Source organism: Heptranchias perlo, chromosome 2, assembly GCF_035084215.1.
Source record: "Heptranchias perlo isolate sHepPer1 chromosome 2, sHepPer1.hap1, whole genome shotgun sequence".
NCBI classification, from domain to species: domain Eukaryota; kingdom Metazoa; phylum Chordata; class Chondrichthyes; order Hexanchiformes; family Hexanchidae; genus Heptranchias; species Heptranchias perlo.
In genome coordinates this window covers 124,269,084-124,289,391 of record NC_090326.1, presented here as the reverse complement: position 1 = coordinate 124,289,391, position 20,308 = coordinate 124,269,084, and the positions used below count along the sequence as shown (strand labels likewise).

The window sequence follows — 20,308 nt, the reverse complement described above, 5'->3', positions numbered from 1 at the left end:
TGTAACGTCTATGTAAGTAAATTCTTATTGAGCAAATGGGTAATATTATGATAGATGCTAGTAGATGCTCTGTATTAATCGGTACATCAATTATTAGAAAACATAAGAACATAAGAAATAGGAACAAGAGTAGAATATCCGGCCCCTCGAGCCTGCTCCCCCATTCAATAAGTTCATGGCTGATCTTTGACCTAAACTCAACTTTCCCACCTGATCCCCATATCCCTTGATTCTCTTAGAGTTCAAAAATCTAACGATCTCAGTCTTGAATATACTCAATGACTGAGCATCCACAGCCCTCTGGGATAGAGAATTCCAAAGATTCAGAACACTCTGAGTGAAGAAATTTCTCCTCATCTCAGTCCTAAATGGCCGACCCCTTATCCTGAGACTATGCCCCCTAGTTCTAGACTTCAGGCCAGGGGCAACAACCTCTCAACATCTACCCTGCCAAGTCCCCTCAGAATCTTATATGATTCAATGAGATCACCTCTCATTCTTCTAAACTCCAGAGATTATAGGCCTATCCTCCTCAATCTCTCCTCATAGGACAACCCTCTCATCCCAGGAATCAATCTAGTGAACCTTTGTTGCACTGCCTCTAAGGCAAATATGTCCTTCCTTGGGTAAGGAGACCAAACTGTACACAGTACTCCAGGTGTGGTCTCCTTACTCTAGACTTCCTCACTCTAGTACTTCAACCCCCTTGCAATAAAGGCGAACATACTATTTGCTTTCCCGATTGCTTGCTGTACCTGCATGTACAACGGGACAGTTCCAAGCTTCTTATTTAGTTTATGCCACATGTGTAAAACTGTGGGGCTAAGCGAATGCACAGAATAACATTTCGAAACATATTCCCCAAATACTGCACTAATGAAACCGGCATTTGCGACTCCTCTCTCCCCGCCAAGAGATTCAATACTGCAATCTAACAGCTATCAGAAGGCGGCCCTGGTAAGGTTGGCAATTAAGTTCTTATGTGGTGTGGTCCGTGTGAAATCTTATCAAACATGTGAATAAGGCCAATTGCTCTTTGCCATTGTCCACAATTACACGGGTAAGGCGTGAAGTTCAAAATCCTATTTTATGCTCATATGAGAAAGATAAAGGGAACAGAGGTTTACACATTGTCTTGTTTACATTCTGACTTGCAAAAAAAGAGCAACCCCCGTTTAAATATCAAACGTGCCACTTCTGTAAAATTCTGTATTTTATACTCTGATCTTTTAAAATATTAAACCCACGTTGAGAAGCTCCCAGTTTTGTTAATCTGACTTTTAACATTATTTATCGAAGCCCGTCATTGCTCAGCAGATAGAAACCATCCAACAAAATATTGTCTATTTCATAGAAAGAAGTGGATCTTAATTTAGATGTGAGGCATTTTTAGATGGCGCCTAACATGAAGCTATGTTTCGGGAAATAATCACAGGCAGTACTTCCACACTTAATTATGTGACATTTCTACAATGCAGTGACATTAACGTGTTTAAAAACCGCCAAGTATTATGAGTTCTGATCGGCTTTGACCTGGCGAACATAGAGTGGTACAGTAATATCAAGCACTTGCCTTGTGTCCTTCCCACATGCCGAACTGGGCAGCTTTAAAGCTCACTCCAGCGCCTGTAAACAGCGGATCTGACATTTATTCTTAAGGACGAACGATCGATGTATCTTTGTTTTCTAGTGTCACGGTACATGACCTTAACGGATCACATAAAAATGTGAAGGTGGTGCAGGTAAAGTACCCTTGCATGTCGATGGAGATTGTTAAATATTTCTGCACAGTGTACGCTGCCCACTATACTATATTCATCACTGATTTGGTAGGCAAATATTTTTTTTGCAGGCGCTGCCACGAATGACAGGGGTGCTTCTTTTCTTGACATTAGACTTTCAAATTACCTTTCCCCGGTGGGAGCCTGCAGTTAGCCTTCCATTCAGATTGCTCGTTCGTGAATCGCGAGGCAATTTTTCAGTCTAGCTGTGTTTCAGAATGTATTCTGTGTTAATGTATTTGGGGGTTTCTCTCTCTCCTGCTATGAAGATTGGATCTACGGGAAGGAACTTTCAGTGACTGTTTATAAATAACAGCCATGGCATGAATGCGTGAAGTCCAACAGGTTATCCAATCCTCACGTTCAGCCATCTACTGATGCTTTTATTTCGCTGCTGTGTCGGAATAGCTGTGAGGCGTCAGGTGGAGTGGCACATTTGAAAGAGGAGTCGATCGCCACTAATTCGATAAGGACTGAAGAACCTTTTTTTGTGTGTGTGTGCTTTCAGATGATTTGCTCTTCCACTCACACGTGAATATAGGATCGGGGCAGGTGGAAACTGGCTGGAGGCGTGAGAAGAAGATGTTTTTAGACTGTGGCCCCGCTTAAATTCCAGACACCGTCTAACAACCGTCTCACTCAACAGCCCAAGTTCAGACTTGAGCGCATCCAATCTGCCACTGTACTGGGAGCCGGCCAAGTCAAGTCAAGCCGCGGCCAAACTGCACGGACAAGTAGTACTTATTTTCTCCCTGGTCGAGGTTTCTACATAGCCATCACGATTTCTTCCAAAAGCAGACAGGACGATCGCCCACCTCTCACGCGGGTCGTCCGCAAGAAGCGACTGATCGCCGCGGCGGTGGGAGTCGTCATGGTCCTTCTGTTGGTCATCCTGATCCCAGTCCTGGTCAACTCGGCCGGTACCTCTGCTCACTACGAGATGCTGGGAACCTGCAGGATGGTCTGCGACCCTTACGGAACGAAAGCCACCACGGCAGCGGCAGAGACGGTGCGAGATCACAGTGTGATGCCCTTGCCCACCTTCATCCAAGGACCCAAAGGGGAGCCCGGGAGATCGGGGAAAGCTGGACCGCGGGGTCCTCCCGGGGAACCAGGGCCACCGGGGCCCATTGGGCCGCCGGGGGGGAAGGGGGATCCGGGCAGACCGGGGCTACCAGGCCTGCCGGGACCTCCGGGACCAAATGCCGGAGCCATCAGCGCTGCCACCTACAGCACAGTGCCGAAGATCGCCTTCTACGCCGGCCTCAAACGACCACACGAGGGTTACGAGATGCTCAAATTCGACGACGTGGTCACCAATCTGGGCAACCACTACGACCCGACCACCGGCAAGTTTACCTGCTCCATCCCGGGGATTTACTTCTTCACTTACCACGTTTTGATGAGAGGAGGGGACGGCACCAGCATGTGGGCTGATCTCTGTAAAAACGGGCAGGTGAGCGATACTTCAAACAAGTTGCAGGAACTGTGGGAAAGTTATCATTGGATATTTAATAGACTTTCATGCTCTTTTATTTTTGTTACCCTATGAAGGTATGTGCGTGCAGACAAGCCACGCCGCGTGAGTTTCCAATTCGTTGATGAATTTGCAAGACTTCCCAATGAATTGAACCGTATGATTCCCGCGTTTAGCACAACTTACTTGTCTGTTGTATAAAGCTCCCAGGAAAGATTTAGCTTAGAAACAAAGTATATCTATGCTGTGTTTTTAATAACAAAACGGTTGACATGATTGTAACATTCATCACTAATATTAACCAGAGAGGAACAGGTGATCTATAAGTAAATGTGTTTCCATTGGGGTGGGGATGCAAACATTAATGTTTATTGTAAATCGGTTGTGCTTAAGACTAAAATAAGAGAACGGGAGAGATTGGACGTGAACAATCACATAAGCCAATTGACAGGAGACGTGCAAATGGGCCGATATAAACACAAATAATACAACTAGAGCAGATTAAACAAGACAGACACTGACAAAATAGATCAGATAAAAGGATATGAGTGATGGAAACTGATGCAAAGGGCTCCCCGGCTATTGGTGCTGCTTGAAAGTAGCTGTCAAATTCGCCTTGCAGTTTCTATAACTTTCCGTAACCTTCTGCAGGTTCGAGCCAGTGCCATTGCCCAGGACGCCGACCAGAACTACGACTATGCCAGTAACAGCGTGGTGCTGCACTTGGATGCAGGGGATGAAGTCTATATTAAACTGGATGGTGGCAAGGCGCATGGCGGTAATAACAACAAGTATAGCACCTTCTCTGGATTTATAGTCTACGCAGACTGAGGGAAGAGCGAACAAATAAAGAAGGAACCAAATCGAATCACCTCCTGCGTGAACGACTGAGGGCGGGATCCCCACGGCCTAGAAAGATCACTGCAAAAACCAAATGGACGGTCACCAGATGTGCACCGTACTTCTGGATACAACTAGACGTTTTTCAATTTAAAAAAAAGCTATTTGAAACATACTTGCACACTTCGAAAAGACCATGTCCATGTAAATAGGCTGTTTGGGTTAGTCTGACTTTTCCACCCAAAGCAATTTCTCAATATTAGCATTGTGTTTGTGAGAGGAAGTCTGTCCCCCACCTCAAGATCGTGTGGGGGGAAAAAAAGCAGGATTTTCAAGTGTTCCTCATTCTCTGATGCTTTGATGTATTGAACTCACAGCTTTATCCATGCAGCATCCCTTTGGTTGTCGTGACTAGCCATTTCTCTGCTTGGAGTTTCCACATTAATCGCTGTGGTGAGCAACGATTTCCTAACAACTATTATAATTGCATTATTAAATGAGTATGCTGCTGTTTTTAAAAAGATGTTTGCCTACTATTGGAGTCATCTTTTCATTTAAAAATCACAAATTAATATAAAGAATAACATGCGTGCAATAGATACTGTGCAGCTTTCTGATCGCTGTGGCATGAATTTCAAATTCGATATATATGTATATGCAATAAGATGCCATAGATTTTTAAAGCAAATCTTTTGATCATATAAATGAGTGTTAAAGTATTCAATATTTTCATGCAATACATAAGAATCGCTAGGACAATAGTGATTTTAAATTCAGTATGGTCGGCACGTTGATTTGACTGCTTACATTTTGATTATTAGTTAACCTTTCATACCCCACAATATGACCTTATTAGACCGATTAACTAAACTGTATGGGTTCAAACCATTCAATCTTGCAGGTTCCTTCGCGGTATTCTTATGTTTTAATAGGATACATTCTACCTGGCTGAGGAGTAATTCCACCGAGTGCGGTGGGATTCTCTTCGAGAACCTATCATGTAATATTTGGACAGTGTTAAAATGTGCTTCCAGCTTTAGGCCTCTACATTAAATTTAGTTTTAAAAAAAGACATTTTACACCCAATTACGTCCACAACTAAAACCAGAAAATGCTGTTGATACTCAGCAGGTCAGGCAGCATCTGTGGAGAGAGAAACAGAGTTAACCTCTCAGGTCGATGACCTTTCATTGGAACTGGTTGAAGTTGGAGATTTAACCGGACCCCCCCCCCCTTTTTTTTCTCCCCCTCTGGTTCTGTACTTGCTTATAAACTGTTTCATCAGAAGGAGAAGTTAGAAATGTAAAGGTCATCAACCTGTAACGTTAGCTCTGTTTCTCTCTCCACAGATGCTGCCTGTCCTGAGTATTGCCAACATTTTGTTTTGATTTCACATTTCCAGCATCCGCAGTATTTTGCTTTTACTTCCACAACTATCATTGTTTAGTTTAGGAATAGGACGCAATTTGAAGTTTTGTATAAGGCAGACATTTCCTTTTCCCATTTATATTTTAAATTTTTGCTACTTATTACAATAACTCAGTTACTGTTATACAATATTGCTGTTCATTAAAAGAGGATACAACACCTTCAAATGTCTGGACTGTTTTGTTTTAGAATTCAAGTTCTCTTTGATTTGATGTAAAATTTAATGTAAAAGTGGCATTGTTTTAATATGTCAATTCATACAAATTCTGCACTGTACATGGAAAGATCGTCTTACACTTTGGGTCAGAGGTTAGAAGAAATTTTCCTCAAATAAATACCTTTCAAACAAGTAGTTAAACAATCTGAAGCAACAGGTCCACTTTCATTTTCTCGCCCTTTCATTATACAGGCTTGATACAACCAGATTGTTTTTATTACAAAGTAATTGTTTATTGGGATTCGCTTGTTACATACATAATTTTCACAAAATATTTGCGTTGCTAACATGGTGCTAACATTAAAATATGAAAGTTATTGATAATCAATAGGAAACAAAAGCGAAGGCTCAATAATAGAAAGAACTCGTATATTATACGGCACTTCATCAAGTCCTCGGGACATCCCATAGTGCTTTACAGCCAACAAATTACTTTTAATGCAGCCACTATTGTTACGTAAGCAAATAGTTTAAATTTCAGAAATATTCCATACATTTGCTTCACTTTGATTGACATTTGCTGTATCCCTAGCACCAATTTTACACGCCGTGGAAGGCAGGCAACAAGTCGAGAACTTATAGCCCGAGTCAGATTAGCCCCAAGCGGGTTGTTTAATTGCTACAAATCCTTTCCTATTACAGTAAATGCTGCAACAAATTGTACGATCCGCCTCATTAATTTTGTTCAACGTTTCTTTACCGCTGCACAACCAAATAGGAGGCCACCACAAAACAAGCACTCTTTAAATTATGCCACTAATCCATCGTTTCTCTGACCTGCACAGGTCAAGAATACGTAAGTGAGTTAGGAATTACGGATTTATAGAGAAAACACTGCCTTTAAATCAACTTTTAAATCAGTCCATTGGGAAACATAGGCCTTAAAATCAATTGTAAATGACTTAAGAAGAAACGGATAGTGTCCATTTAATTACTTGAACGTTAGCCAACGTTTCGGGTTTTCCACTAAAATCTTGTCTATAGCAGACTGGAGAATGTCTCGCTGCTTCATTTTCGGAACTATGTTGGTTAGAATGTGGGAATAGCCGTGTCCTCCGTACTTAGTCAGCCTGTTCTTCGTGTGAATATCGTGGGCTATCAGCACATTGTCTCCATAACCCTCTTCAACCAGCAAACGGATCCTGAAAATACAACCCCCATTAGTGGTCCATTCAAGACAGAACGCTGACCAGTACCCGAGCTGCAATCCACTTCTTACGCTTTCCATGGAACTTTTTTTTAAAAAGCACAATGGTCAGGTAATAGCAGCCTTCCTCAGGCAAAATTTCTACAGTTTACCACTTGACTCTTCAAATTACCTCAAATGCCTAGACTTCTAAAGTTGCTTTACCTTGTTCCCTGGTCCCGTGTAGGCTTTAGCAAAACTAGAAACAAGATTACGACCTATCACTTGCCAGATTACGAGTTTTCCGTTAATGTTCAATTAATCGAACTATCAAAAAGAGAAATGGAATTTAAAAGAAAAAAACATCACGTTTTTGGTAAAAGGCGTTATTCATTCTTGGGGCAGTGCAATATATACGGAAATACGTCACGATATTGATGAATATATTAAATAAATAATCTATTTATACAGAACTAAACGTTACTTTCAATCGCATATTTATATCGCAGCAAAAACAATCACCAAGTGGCAATTGTGGAATGAATGATAAAAGGCATCCATCCTAATTTAGATCACAAGTTTCATAGGTATTATTTTCAGGTAGAGTTACCTTTTCAATACGCGGGTTACTCCTTTTGTTTAAGGTATGAGTGCACTTTAGATTACAGTTTCAAAGTAAAGGAAACGTGAACTTTTCTTTAAAACGAGATGCCCTCTTTTATTCTACATGCTGATACATTGTGAGTGTTGAACTAATCAAATATCAAAATGCAGCTGCTTTTACAAAACAGTGAGAACCGTTTCCTGCTCTCTCCCCAAACTGGAAAATGTCATCAACTTTGCATCCAATTTCCACCCTTCCCTCGCCTTCACATCGTCCATCTTCCCTTCCCTACATGGACTTCTCTATTTTCATTTCTGGGGATAGGCTGTCAACCAGTATCTATTATAAGCCCACCAACTCCCACAGCTACCTTGATTACACTTCCTCCCACCCCGCTTCCTGTAAGGACTCGATTCCCTTCTCCCAGTTTCTCCATTTCTGTTCCATCTGTTCTGGCGATACCACCTTCCACACCAGTGTTTCAGATATGTCTTCCCTTTTCCACAACCGAGGATTCCCCTCCACTGTAGTTGACAAGGCTCTCGACCGTGTCTGTCCCTATTTCCTGCACTTCTGCCCTCACCCCTTCCTGTCCCTCCCAGAACCATGATAGGGTCCCCCTTGTCCTCACCTTCCACACCACCAGCCTCCACATTCAACAGATTATCCTCCGCCATTTCCACCACCTCCAGCGCGATCCCACCACCAAACACATCTTCCCCACCCCTTTCAACATTCTGAAGAGACCGCTCCCTCCACGACACCCTGGTCCACTCTTCCATCACCCCCAACACCTGCAGCCCTCCCCCCCAACACCTTTGCATGCAAGCGCAGGGGATGCAACATCTGCCTTTTCCACTCTCCCCATCGTCCAGGGCCCCAAGCACTCCTTCCAGGTGAGACAGTGGTTTACTTGCACTTCTTTCAATTTAGTAGACTGTATTCACTGCTCACAATGCGGTCTCCTCTACATTGGGGAGACCAAACGCAGATTGGGTGATCGCTTTGCTGTACACCTCTGCTCTGTCCGTAAGCGTGACCCTGACCTGCCGGTCGCTTGCCATTTTAATTCCCCTTCCCACTCCCACTCCGACCTCTCTGTCCTCGGCCTCTTACACTGTTCCAATGAAGCTCAACGTAAGCTGGAGGAACAGCACCTCATCTTTCATTTAGGCACTTTACAACCTTCCGGACTCAACACTGATTTCAATAACTTCAGATCATAACCACTCCTGCTATTTTTTTGAACAGCTAGTGCTGGTAATGGTTCTGCTGTTGCCATTTACAACTACTCCTGACCAATCTTTTGTTTCTTAACCTGTCCCATTACCAACTTCCTTGCCTTGCACCGTCACTCCTGCCCTCCACCCCATCCCACACCTTCTCTTTTGTTCTTTCCTCTCCACCCTCCCCCTGGCTCTGTACTTGCTCAAAAACTTTAACATCTTCCAGATCTGACGAAAGGTCTTCGACCTGTAACGTTAACTCCGTTTCTTTCTCCACAGATGCTGCCTGACTTGCTGAGCTTCTCCAACGTTTTCTGTTTTTATTATTAGTGAGAACCATCAGTTTGTCATGGAATTTAACGTACATTTTGCAGCGAACAGCCCGTGTGTTTCCTTGCTATTTATACAAAGTTTTTTGATTTCAGTATTTCATTATTGGACATCGTGGAAACTCGTTCTAATGTCGAGTATTTTTAACAGTTAAAAATTCGCACCGTAGAATCGATCTACAGCTGAACCTCCGCGTTCCGTAAACACAATCATTGCAATTTAAGTGTAATTGCAAAAATAAAGAAATGGTAGTTTACTTTGTGGAGAACACCTGAAACTTGAAATTACTTGAAAAGGCATGTATGAGAATTTACATTTAAAAAATGACTCTTTAAAAGCTTCAAGAGCTATTCTGATTATCGAATTAACTGCGCCATAGCAAAGATTAATTAAAAATATACATATCAAATAGACTACAGAATATATAATCATATAAAATTCTAACCCACTAAAGTAAACCTTATTTGCCATAACACAATAAAAGGCAGTCCAGGGCTGTATCCCTGTGACATCGTTTCTAGGTATCTACCTACCGATGGATCCTTTCAATGTCACATGGCATATCCACAGCGGGGCTAAAAACGTAATTCAGCATTTCAGTGCCGAACAGATCATACTCGAGGTAACTTCCCAGTTTGGCAAACTCGAGCAGCTTATCCTGGTCAAGTATGGTCCTAGTAAAAAAAAAAGTCACCAACATGAAAATGCAGTCCCAAGTAGAAATGCACACACTCTCAGGTCGAATTTCACCGCCCCTTGGGGCAACATGTTTGCACCATCATTTCAACAGCGAACGGTACTCCCGCCATACCACCCATTGGTATCCGTGTCCTTTATGTCCAATGTTCATTTTTGCGCTTTGTCAATCCGATTGAAGCGCATTTGGCAAGTTTCAAAAGACACGTGGGCTCCAAAGGGTTAATGAATCACCATACCAGAAACATCACGCTGTATAATCTCAGTACCATCAACGTTCCTGCTCAACACTGGATTCTGCAGCGTCCGTTTGAAACATTGGTCGAAGTTTCGCTCAGTGCCCCCTCAGACAAGCGATATTACCCGGGTGGAGTTTACAATTGAAGATTTTTCTAAACCAAAACGATTTTCTCCACTTTCTTAGTCTAAACATTCTTGAAAAGGTCACTGGTTGCACATACTGGGTCACCTGGAGAGTCCGGAGATATTTTTGTTTCAAAGCGTTATCAAGTTTACATTTTCTTGACCATGCAATATGCTTTATTACAACACAGCAGAGAATTGGTTTTGAAAGCATGAATGAAAGCCCTTTTGTTAGAATTATCATGGTTTAATAGTACGATTGCGGAAAAGTATAATCAATTAACGTATACTGTAATAGAGCGGTAGGTTACGACAACACAAATTTAATATAAACAAGTTAAACTGATTTTCAGATACTCAGCAACCACTGGAATGTGATATGACGGTGGCCGACCACAGGAGCCAGCTCTCCAGTAATGTCTCGATTCCCGGTACTCCTGTGTTGGAGGACGAGAAGCCCACTTGTCTCCAAAAATTATAAAGTGTTTCTAAAAATCCATCGAGCTACCAAAACGTCAAAATCTCCTTATTATCCCCATTAAGGTTTCGAAAGGTGCTCTACTGATTTCAGTAACATCCAATTTAACGCGCCTGCATTTTCTTTTAGAATAGCACTAAATAAGTTAAAATAGTCAAGTGGCAGGTAAGCGCCGAATGGAGCAACTCACACAACACAAGCCCTAAATTTGACATAAGCTATAAGAATCTGTGCTTCAATAGTAGTCCATGTACGACTTCAACACAAGAACTAAAACGACAAACGAATTGTTCTTTGTCCTATAATTTGGTTCATTACAATAAATACAACAAAAGGTCCACAATACTCGACACTTGTCACAGCCAGTGATTCCCTAACTATAAAGTCTGTATTTGCCCAGTGATGTAATACCACATGCCTGTTTGGCATGAAAAATGATCTCTTGCTCCTAGACTCAGTATAGTCCAAAGCCATTAACCCTTAAACTGCGGGTAGATCACGTGATAATTAGGGATGCCGACGACCATGAAGAACCATATTAATTCATCCACCCAGAAGCAACTCACAGCCCCCCCTCCCCCCTCCCAGGGCACCGTCCAATTGGTCCTCAAATGAATCCAGGGTTTTTGCCTTCACCACTCTTCTGGGTAGTCCATTCCAAGTGGAGATCACTCTCTGCCTTAAAACTTCCTGATATGTCATAAAATTACCTTTTATTAATTTGAACCAGTGTCTCCTTGTCCGACTCCCACAATTTAATTTAAAGTAACATTCCAGATATTAATCTTTGCTACCTTGTATACCTCCCAAGATTGCCTCAGACACCTTCTTTCCAGGTTGAAAAGCGCAAATCTCTCCAGCTTTTCCTTGTAATTCAGAACCATGACACTAGGAGACCAAAACACTGTAGTTTGATCTTGACTTCCTCTGACTTCTTTTCTATTCTGTGGCTATGTAGTGAACCTTATAGTTACTTTGTTGATTACTGCTTTGCACTGGTTGGACATGAACATTGAGGCTACTACAACTCCCAGGTCCCTTTCCACTTCATTTTCAGCAATTTCAACACCATTCATGAATTAAGTGTGATGTTTATTTTCCCATCTGATGTGCAGCACTTTGCATTTGTCTGCATTAAATTTCATCTGTAATTGTTACGCCCACTCACATTTTGCCCAGCTCATTCTGAATTCAGGGTAAACCATATGAATGGATAAGGAACTGGCTGATGGGTAGAAAGTAACGACTACTCATTACAGGAGTTATCTCGGGGGGGGGGGGGGGGGTGTAGAAATAGGAGGGGTCACAGGGCTCGGTGTTGGGAACACTACTGTTTCTCATTTACATAAATGACCTGGGCTCAGAAACTCAATGCAAAGTGATCAAATTTGCTGATAATACTAAATTGGACAGGGCAGTGGAATCAGATGAAGCAGCTCAGAAATTACAAAGGTGTGTTGGCAAAGTCCTTCATGAAACGATATTAGTCGGTAACACATGCTTCCTAGGCTGGTTGAAAGTTTTAAGCTTAAACAAAGAACAGAGTAACAATAGTAAGATACTCAAATGTCTGTAGTATCTTTATTATTGTAATATTAATTCTAGACTACAAGTACATCAACAATTTAAAATAAAAATGTAAATACTTATTCTCACATCTCTTCCCTTCCTCCATTTGCTTTTTACAAAGAGGGGAGGGAGGTGGCTCGTGTGGAGCATTAACGTCGGCATAGACCCATTTGGGCCGAATGGCCTGTTTCTGTGCTGTAGGCGCTATGTAACTCTATGTACTTTTAGTATGTTAACCACTTATTCCCATATAAACCCACTTTAGCTATTGCTACAATTTTTCATTTAAAACAAGAATACAACTCCAAATGGCCAATTTTCTAGTCAATCCAGGCTTAAGCATGGCCAGGTAAACCATTCATGCAGAATCTTTGCATCATGTACTTCATTGCTGCTGCTCAACTGCTGGACCAAATAGCTGTCTTCACACGAGTGAAATAACCTTTGCTGTGCTGTCGAAAAGCTAAAAAAATCAATGCAGAAGACCGACTGCTCTACAATGCTGGCAGGGCTATCAGTCTTCTATAATATAATAACTGGAAGACCTGGGCAACAATTGCTAGCTTAACTTATTCATCCATTCTTTTTTTCTCTCCAGATATTAGTGTTGTTGCCTGAACCTCGTTCCCTGATTGCAATGATTCAAATGCTGTTAACCATCAGTTGGTAAACCAGTTAATAAAAACAGAAAATGGAAAATACTCAGCAGATCAGGAAGCATCTGTGGGGAAAGAAACAGAGTTAACGTTTCAGATCGATGGCCTTTCGTCAGAACTGGATGAAGTAAAGATTTAACAATTTTTAAGCAAGTACAGAGCCGGGGGGGGGGGGGAGGGGGGGGAGGGGAGGGGGAGGGGGGGGGGGAAGGAGAGGAAAGAACAAAAGGAAAGATCTGTGATAGGGTGGAGGGCAGAAGTGATTTAATGACAAAAGGGATGATGGTGCAAGGCATAGAGGGTAGTAACGGGACAAGTAAAGAAACAAAAGGTGAAGCTGTAAATGGCAACAGCAGAACCATTATCTGCACCTGCTAGTCCAAAAAAAATGGGAGCAGTGGTTATGGACTGAAGTTATTGAAGTCAATGTTGATTCCAGAAGGTTGTAAAGTGCTTAATCGAAAGATGAGGTGCTGTTCCTTGAGCTTCCATTCAGCTTCACTGGAACAGTGTAGGAGGCTGAGAGAACAGAGAGAGATAAGAGTGGCAATGGGACAAAGAATTAAAATGGCAAATGACGGGAAGCTCAGGGTCACTCTTGCGGACTGAATGGAGCTGTTCAGTAAAGCGATCACCCAATCCGCGGTTGGTCTCCCCATTGTAGAGGAGGCCGCATCATGAGCGGCTGATACAGTACACTAAATTGACAGAAATAAATCACTGTTTCAACTGGGAGGAGTGTTTGGGGCCCTGGACTGTGGGAAGGGAGGTGATAGGGCAGGTATTGCATCTCCGGCACTTGCATGGGAAGGGGATCGGGTGTTGGGGGTGATGGAAGAGTGGACCAGGGTGTCGCAGAGGGAATGGTCCCTTCGGAAAGTTGAAAGGTGAGGGGAGGGGAAGATGTGTTTGGTGGCGGAAAATGATCCGTTGAATGTGGAGGCTGGTGGGGTGGAAGGTGAGGACAAGAGGAACCTTATCATGGTTCTGGGAGAGTGGGGAAGGGGTGAGGGCAGAAGTGCGGGACATGGGACTGACACAGTTGAGGGCCCTGTCAACCACAGTGGAGGGGAATCCTCGGTTCAGGGAAAAGGAAGGCATATTAGATGCACTGATGTGGAAGGTGGCATCGTCAGAACAGATGCGATGGAGAAACTGAGAGAATGGAAGAGAGTCCTTACAAGAAGCGGGGTGAGAGGAAGTGTAATCGAGGTAGCTGTAGGAGGGCTTGTAGTAGATATTGGTTGACAGTCAATCCCCAGAAATGGAGATAGAGAAGTTGATGTAGGGAAGGGAAGAGTCGAAGATGGACCATGTGACGGCGAGGGGAGTGTGGAAATTGGAAGCAAAGTTGATCAAATTTTCCAGTTTGGGGTGAAAGCAAGAAGTGGTACCAAGACAGTCATCAATGTTCCGGAAAAAGAGGTGAGGGAGAGGATCTGATTAGGACTGGAACAAAGAATGTTCCACGTATCCCATGAAAAGGCAGGCATACCTAGGACCCATGCGGGTTGCCACAGCGACACTTTTTATTTGGAGGAAGTGAGTGGAGTCAAAGGAAAAGTTGCTCAACGTAAGAACAAGTACAGCCAGGCAGAGGAGGGTGGGTGGTGGAGGGTGGGTGGTGGAGGGTGGGTGGTGGAGGGTGGGTGGTGGAGGGTGGGTGGTGGAGGGTGGGTGGTGGAGGGTGGGTGGTGGAGGGTGGGTGGTGGAGGGTGGGTGGTGGAGGGTGGGTGGTGGAGGGTGGGTGGTGGAGGGTGGGTGGTGGAGGGTGGGTGGTGGAGGGTGGGTGGTGGAGGGTGGGTGGTGGAGGGTGGGTGGTGGAGGGTGGGTGGTGGAGGGTGGGTGGTGGAGGGTGGGTGGTGGAGGGTGGGTGGTGGAGGGTGGGAACCGTTCAAGGAAGAAGCAAGGAAGGGCCCTCAGGCCATCCTGGTGGGGGATGGAGGTGTAGAGGGACTGGACATCCATGGTGCAAAGGAAACTGTAAAAGTGGCAGAGGGCATTGGAAGAGTCATGGATGTAGGTCGGAAGAGACTGAACCGGGGAAAAAAAAGTCGAGATAGGAAGAAATAAGTTCCATGGGGCAAGAACAGGTTGAAACAATGGGTAGCCTGTTCCTTACTTCCTTTAGTTCTGACTAAAGGTCATCGACCTTAAACTTTAACTCTGTTTCTTTCTCCAAAGATGCTGCCTGACTTGCTGAGTATTTCCAACATTTTCTGTTTTTATTTCAGATTTCCAGCATCCGCAGTATTTTGCTTTTGGTAAACCAGAGTTGTTCAGATTAGGAAGCAAGTCACAGGAGGGCTCTAGCTTGCCACGTAGAAGTCAAATATAAATTCTTATGGTCTTTCTATGCCCAGAAATCAAGGTCAATTCTTGAGACATTTGCACCTTGCATGGCATCAAATTAATAAAAAAAATACACCAAAGAGCAAACTGTCCCAATTAACCTTCACTCTCACAAAGACCATCTGTAATTTCACAATACATTTATCTAATGTTCAATAACTATTGGCAAACTGGGAACCCAAAGGTTTCAAAAAAAAAATTTTCGAACAATGCATTTGTTCAATCTTTGTCACTTGCGAGGCCATCCCAATGGCTACTACCATATCCAATCTTAATTTAAATTGAATAGGCCTTTCTGATAGCACAATACACTAGGAGTACCAATATGGTGTGTCACAGACTAGTGGGATGAAGTACTGTGGCCACCATGAGATAAGGTATTTTAACGTTGGGGGGGGGGGGGGGGGGGGAGAGAAAGAGGTAAACAGGAGAAAAATGGAAAAAGAAAGCTTTTAGGAGGAGCTCATTTGAGGCCAATCTTTCTTGCATCTCATTGTGGGTATTTAATAAAGGCCTGGGAATAGGTCACCTGTCTTTTCTTTAGTCTAGGGAAAGGTAGGTAATAAAAATTACTAGATCACCCCAAAACAATGCGCAAGAACCAACTTATTTTTTTTTTTAAATGGAGTTAAAAGGAACAGATAAAAAGAAAAAAAAATGCAACTGCTTGAAATCTGAAATAGAATGGAAAATGCTGGAAATACACAGCAGGTCCATTAGCATGAGAGAGAGAGAAAAAAAGGTTAACATTTTGGATAGAGATGCGTTATCAGAACTGGAAGGTAAGTGAACCACCTTATATTACTGAACAAAACCCACAGGGGGAATAAGGAACAATAGGTAAAAGTAGAGTCAGGTATGCTAACTACCATCACAAAGATATCCTGTGAATATTTCTTTTAAAAAGCTGAAATGAAGTAAAAGGTAATGGATGATCTATAAAGATCTTCTCAGTTAGGCTGTGAAAGGACAAAAGGAGAGTTGAAGCAGCTCAGTCAGGTAGCAAAACGGTTGGGAATTGAGTAGACCTCAGAAGCTGCAGCTTTGATTCATAAATGGGACTGCTTATGAATCCAGTTCCTGGTTTCTTCCGGCCTAGGAGTTTGTCTGCTCTGTGGCTACTTTCAGTTAAAGGTAAATTAACTTGGAGTTTTAGTTGGATGTTTTAAATGCTTAGAACAGTTTCAGTTTATTTTATGAAGCACCACTCTCACCTCTGGGTCAAAAGATTGTTGTAAACAATTTTACAACACCAAGTTATAGTCCAGCAATTTTATTTTAAATTCACAAGCTTTCGGAGGCTACCTCCTTCCTCAGGTGAACGATGTGGATTTCCACATTTCCGATGTGGATTTCCACATCGTTCACCTGAGGAAGGAGGAAGCCTCCGAAAGCTTGTGAATTTAAAATAAAATTGCTGGACTATAACTTGGTGTTGTAAAATTGTTTACAATTGTCAACCCCAGTCCATCACCGGCATCTCCACATCAAAAGATTGTGGGTTAAAAGGCACCAAATTAGGACGTCAGCACATTATCTAGACTAACACTTCAGTGCAGCATTGAAGGACTGCTACATTGTTGATAGTTCTGTCCTGCAGATGAGACCTTAAACTGAGGTTCTGTCTGATTGGTCTGTTGTTGCAAGTAATGACATTAAAACCCCATGCACTAATCAAAGAGGAGGAGGGAGTTCTCCCAGTGTCCTGGCCAACATCTCCCCCTTAACCAACACCATTTAAAAACAGATTATTTATCTCATGGCTGTTTGTGAAATGTTGCTTGGGCAAAATGGCTAACACTTAAAAGAAATTCCTTGTGTGAAGCTCTTTGAGATGCTAAATTCAGCCATTCATTCTGATAAAACTCCATTGATTTTCATATGGTATGCTTTTACGTTGGGTTTGGTCTATTGACACTTTTATTTCATTTGAATCCAAGCTAAACTGATGGAACCTAAGTAAACACCAGTTATTTTGTATTGCATATATAGGGCCATGTTTTCAAATTATTTCATTTGATGTGGTGATACACAGATGTAAGGGGTAGTTTAGTAATGCCAAACTTTATAAAAAGATTAACATTTTTATAAAATTGGGAACAATTACTACGGAAAAGCATATATTTTAACATTTTTACAGTATCAGCATTAAGCATTCCCAGGTCAGTTGTGGGCTTAAGTGGCCTCTCTACAGCCTCAAGAATATACCTTAAATTATATACATTCGGGGGGTGAAAGAACATAACTAAATGCCACCTGTTCCTCATGGAATTTAAAACATGATATCTTTGTGTACGATTAACAGAATACTATATTAACATAATTGTGGGACTACTGTGATATTATATAGATAACAGTCAAAGCTCATTACCCCAGTATCTCAGCTATGTTATTACCTACTGCAGAGATGGTGGCATTTCATTTTTTGTGGAACTCTTAACCTTTAGGTTTTCACTTTAAGCATGGTTCCATAACATCAGTGCTGAAATAACATAAATAGCAATTGCCTTTCCTAGGTCAGAAGAAGAGCATTCTATTTAGCAGTGCTTGAATATGAACACAAAAATATTTATTTACATTCGCTTTCATCATGCTTACATATGAACCACCGCTACGACTGCAACTACTAGGTAAGAATGGCTGCGCACTGCTTCATACGTCTTAGGCTATTTATATTTTTTATAGATAGATAGATAGATAGATATAGAACAAACACGTCAATCCTGACATTGTAGAACCCTGTCCCATTGGATGCAAGGCAATTTTGCTGGTGATTTTCCACCTAACATCAATGTACTTTCATGCAGAAAATGGCAATTGAGAAGTTAAATTAGGTAAATCCCAACATAGAAAGACTCGCATTTAAATAGCACCTTTCACGTCCCAAAGCGCTTTACAGCCAATTAAGTACATTTGAAATGTAGTCACTGTTGTAATGTCGGAAATATAAACGCATCATTTACATTGGTAGAATAAGAATAATCAAGACAGTTATTTGATGCAGGCACATCCAATTAGCATTACTGGTGCTTCAGATCCTGCACAGTTATCCAGCAGACTCACATGGAGTTGAATGTTGCACCTTGACCAGGCCGTCATCTATGTGGGTGGAGTAAAGTCAGTATGATAGATTTGTTAAAACTGATCTGAATAATTCAGTCAAAGAAAGAAAAAGTTGATGACAGTTTTGAGAGGGATGATTTCGAGTGAAAGAGAACCCTTAGGCATGAAAGATAAAACTGAGCTTCTTGGAAGTATCTTTAATAATTGGGTGGTTGTGGGAATTCCATTTGAGGTCAGACAAGTTGTGAGGCCAAGGAAGTCAACAGAGGAAGAGGAGTAAAGGTGAAGTTGAAACTATGGTGGTGGTGGTGGTGGTGGGGGCAATTAAATAACACACTATGTATTATGCTATATTAGTACATTACTATGAATGCACAGATTATAAACTGATGAAATTACAACATATGGATGAAAAACTGACACCTCAAGATTCCCTCAATAGGAGTATTTGAACAGGATGCATAGAATAAGACAGTGCCACCCATGATTTGAACCATTACAGGTACACGCAGGAACATGAACAGCTGCCATACAGAAGGATCAACTCTACATAGTGAATGGGATCAAAAGACACATGGAGGAAGAGACATATGCAAGAAAAACAGACAACTTATTTTAAAACAAATATACCATTGTGGTTATTTCTACTACAATCTGAGGTAGTTATTTGAAAAGATTAGGGGTCTGACATTCTTTTTTTGTAAAGCAGTAGAAAAGCCTGTTTTCATCATAGTTAATAAACTGCTAATGAAATTGCAGGAACATGCAACTTAGAAATATGCAATTCCTTAGAATAAAATATCATTTGCAGGAATGAAAAATACCAGACAATCATGGTGCATCTGCAATAATGATCCTTTAATTCTTCTCAAACAGTTAACAAGCTAATTCAGCCATGGATGGCACAATTTTTGTGCAAACAAAAAAAAAATCGAAGGTACTCTCTGTAGTGTGGGGGAGACCAATACTACAATTACACTTGGTTACAAGACTAAAGTGTGATTGTGTATTCCATTTACAGGTTTACAGAAAACTACTTAGCCAGCTCTGGGAGCACCTATGTGTTGAAAAATGCTCCACAGATGTGAATGACTCAGCCACAGAGGAGTGGACGACAGCCTTGGAACCAGTGTGGAAAGGCTCTTGGATGACTTAAGGAAGCTCTGAACAGCTGAATCCCGGATCAGAATGGAGTAGGATTCTGGGTCAGCATCAGCGTGATGAGCAAATTACAAGAGTGCCCATTTGCTTCATAACTATACCCAGCCCAACTGTACAATATGCATAGTGTGTATATGGTTGATTCTAAATTATATACTGGTATGTACATTATCAATGGCCTGCTTATGCAGGCATACACTTTCCTCCACAAGGTACAATTTTCTCTCCCAGACTGGGTGTTATTAAAGACCCAGCATCTACCTCCACCGCATGCCCCTGCAGAGAATATCAGATAATAGGCGACTGGGCATCGCATTGTCTGGTAGCACTGTAGATTCTTTAGTTTCCTAGAACAATACGTCGAGGAACCAACCATGGAACAGACTATTTTAATTCTTATATTGTGTATTGAGACAGGGTTAATTAGTAATCGTATAGTAAAGGATCCTCTAGGGAAGAGTGATCATAATATGATGAATTTCATGATAAGTTTGAGAGTGATGTACTTGAGTTCGAAACTAGAGTCTTAAACATAAATAAAGCCAATTACATAGGTATGAGAGGTGAGTTGGCTAAGGTAGATTGGGAAATTAGATTAAAAGGTATGACGATAGCTAAACAGTGGCAAACATTTAAAGAAATATTTCAAAATTGTTAACAAATATAATTCCATTGAGAAATAAAAACTTCACGGGAAAAGTGATCCACCCATGGCTAACTAGAGAAGTTAAGGATAGTATTAGATTAAAAGAGGCTTATAATATTGCAAAGAATAGTAGTAAGCCTGAGGATTGGGAGAGTTTTAGAAACCAGCAAAGGATGACCAAATAATTGATAAAAAGGGAGAAAATAGTATGAGAGTAAGCTAGCAAGAAATATAAAAAAACAGACTGTAAGAGCTTTTACAAGTATGTAAAAAGGAAAAGAGTAGCAAAAGTAAA

General features: G+C 41.8%; 2 protein-coding genes across 5 annotated transcripts in view; one reads left to right on the top strand and one right to left on the bottom strand.

The window, feature by feature from the left end:
* The first annotated feature begins 2,390 nt into the window (after positions 1–2,390).
* LOC137342997 (complement C1q-like protein 3) lies at positions 2,391–5,671 on the top strand. Its single transcript, XM_068007069.1, has 2 exons — positions 2,391–3,237; positions 3,910–5,671. Exons 1-2 carry the CDS (start codon positions 2,653–2,655, stop codon positions 4,087–4,089), a joined length of 765 nt encoding a protein of 254 aa, XP_067863170.1. The 5' UTR covers positions 2,391–2,652; the 3' UTR covers positions 4,090–5,671.
* Positions 5,672–5,951: 280 nt separating this feature from the next.
* The window catches only part of pter (phosphotriesterase related), a 32,843-nt gene continuing 18,486 nt past the window's right edge, over positions 5,952–20,308 (bottom strand). For all 4 annotated transcript variants that reach the window (XM_068007066.1, XM_068007068.1, XM_068007065.1 and 1 more), the window contains exons 4-5: positions 9,563–9,703; positions 5,952–6,885 (exon numbers count right to left, since the gene is read on the bottom strand). In XM_068007066.1, coding sequence (XP_067863167.1) covers positions 6,675–6,885; positions 9,563–9,703 — 352 coding nt within the window. In that variant the 3' untranslated portion in view covers positions 5,952–6,674. The remainder of the gene's footprint in view (positions 6,886–9,562; positions 9,704–20,308) is intronic.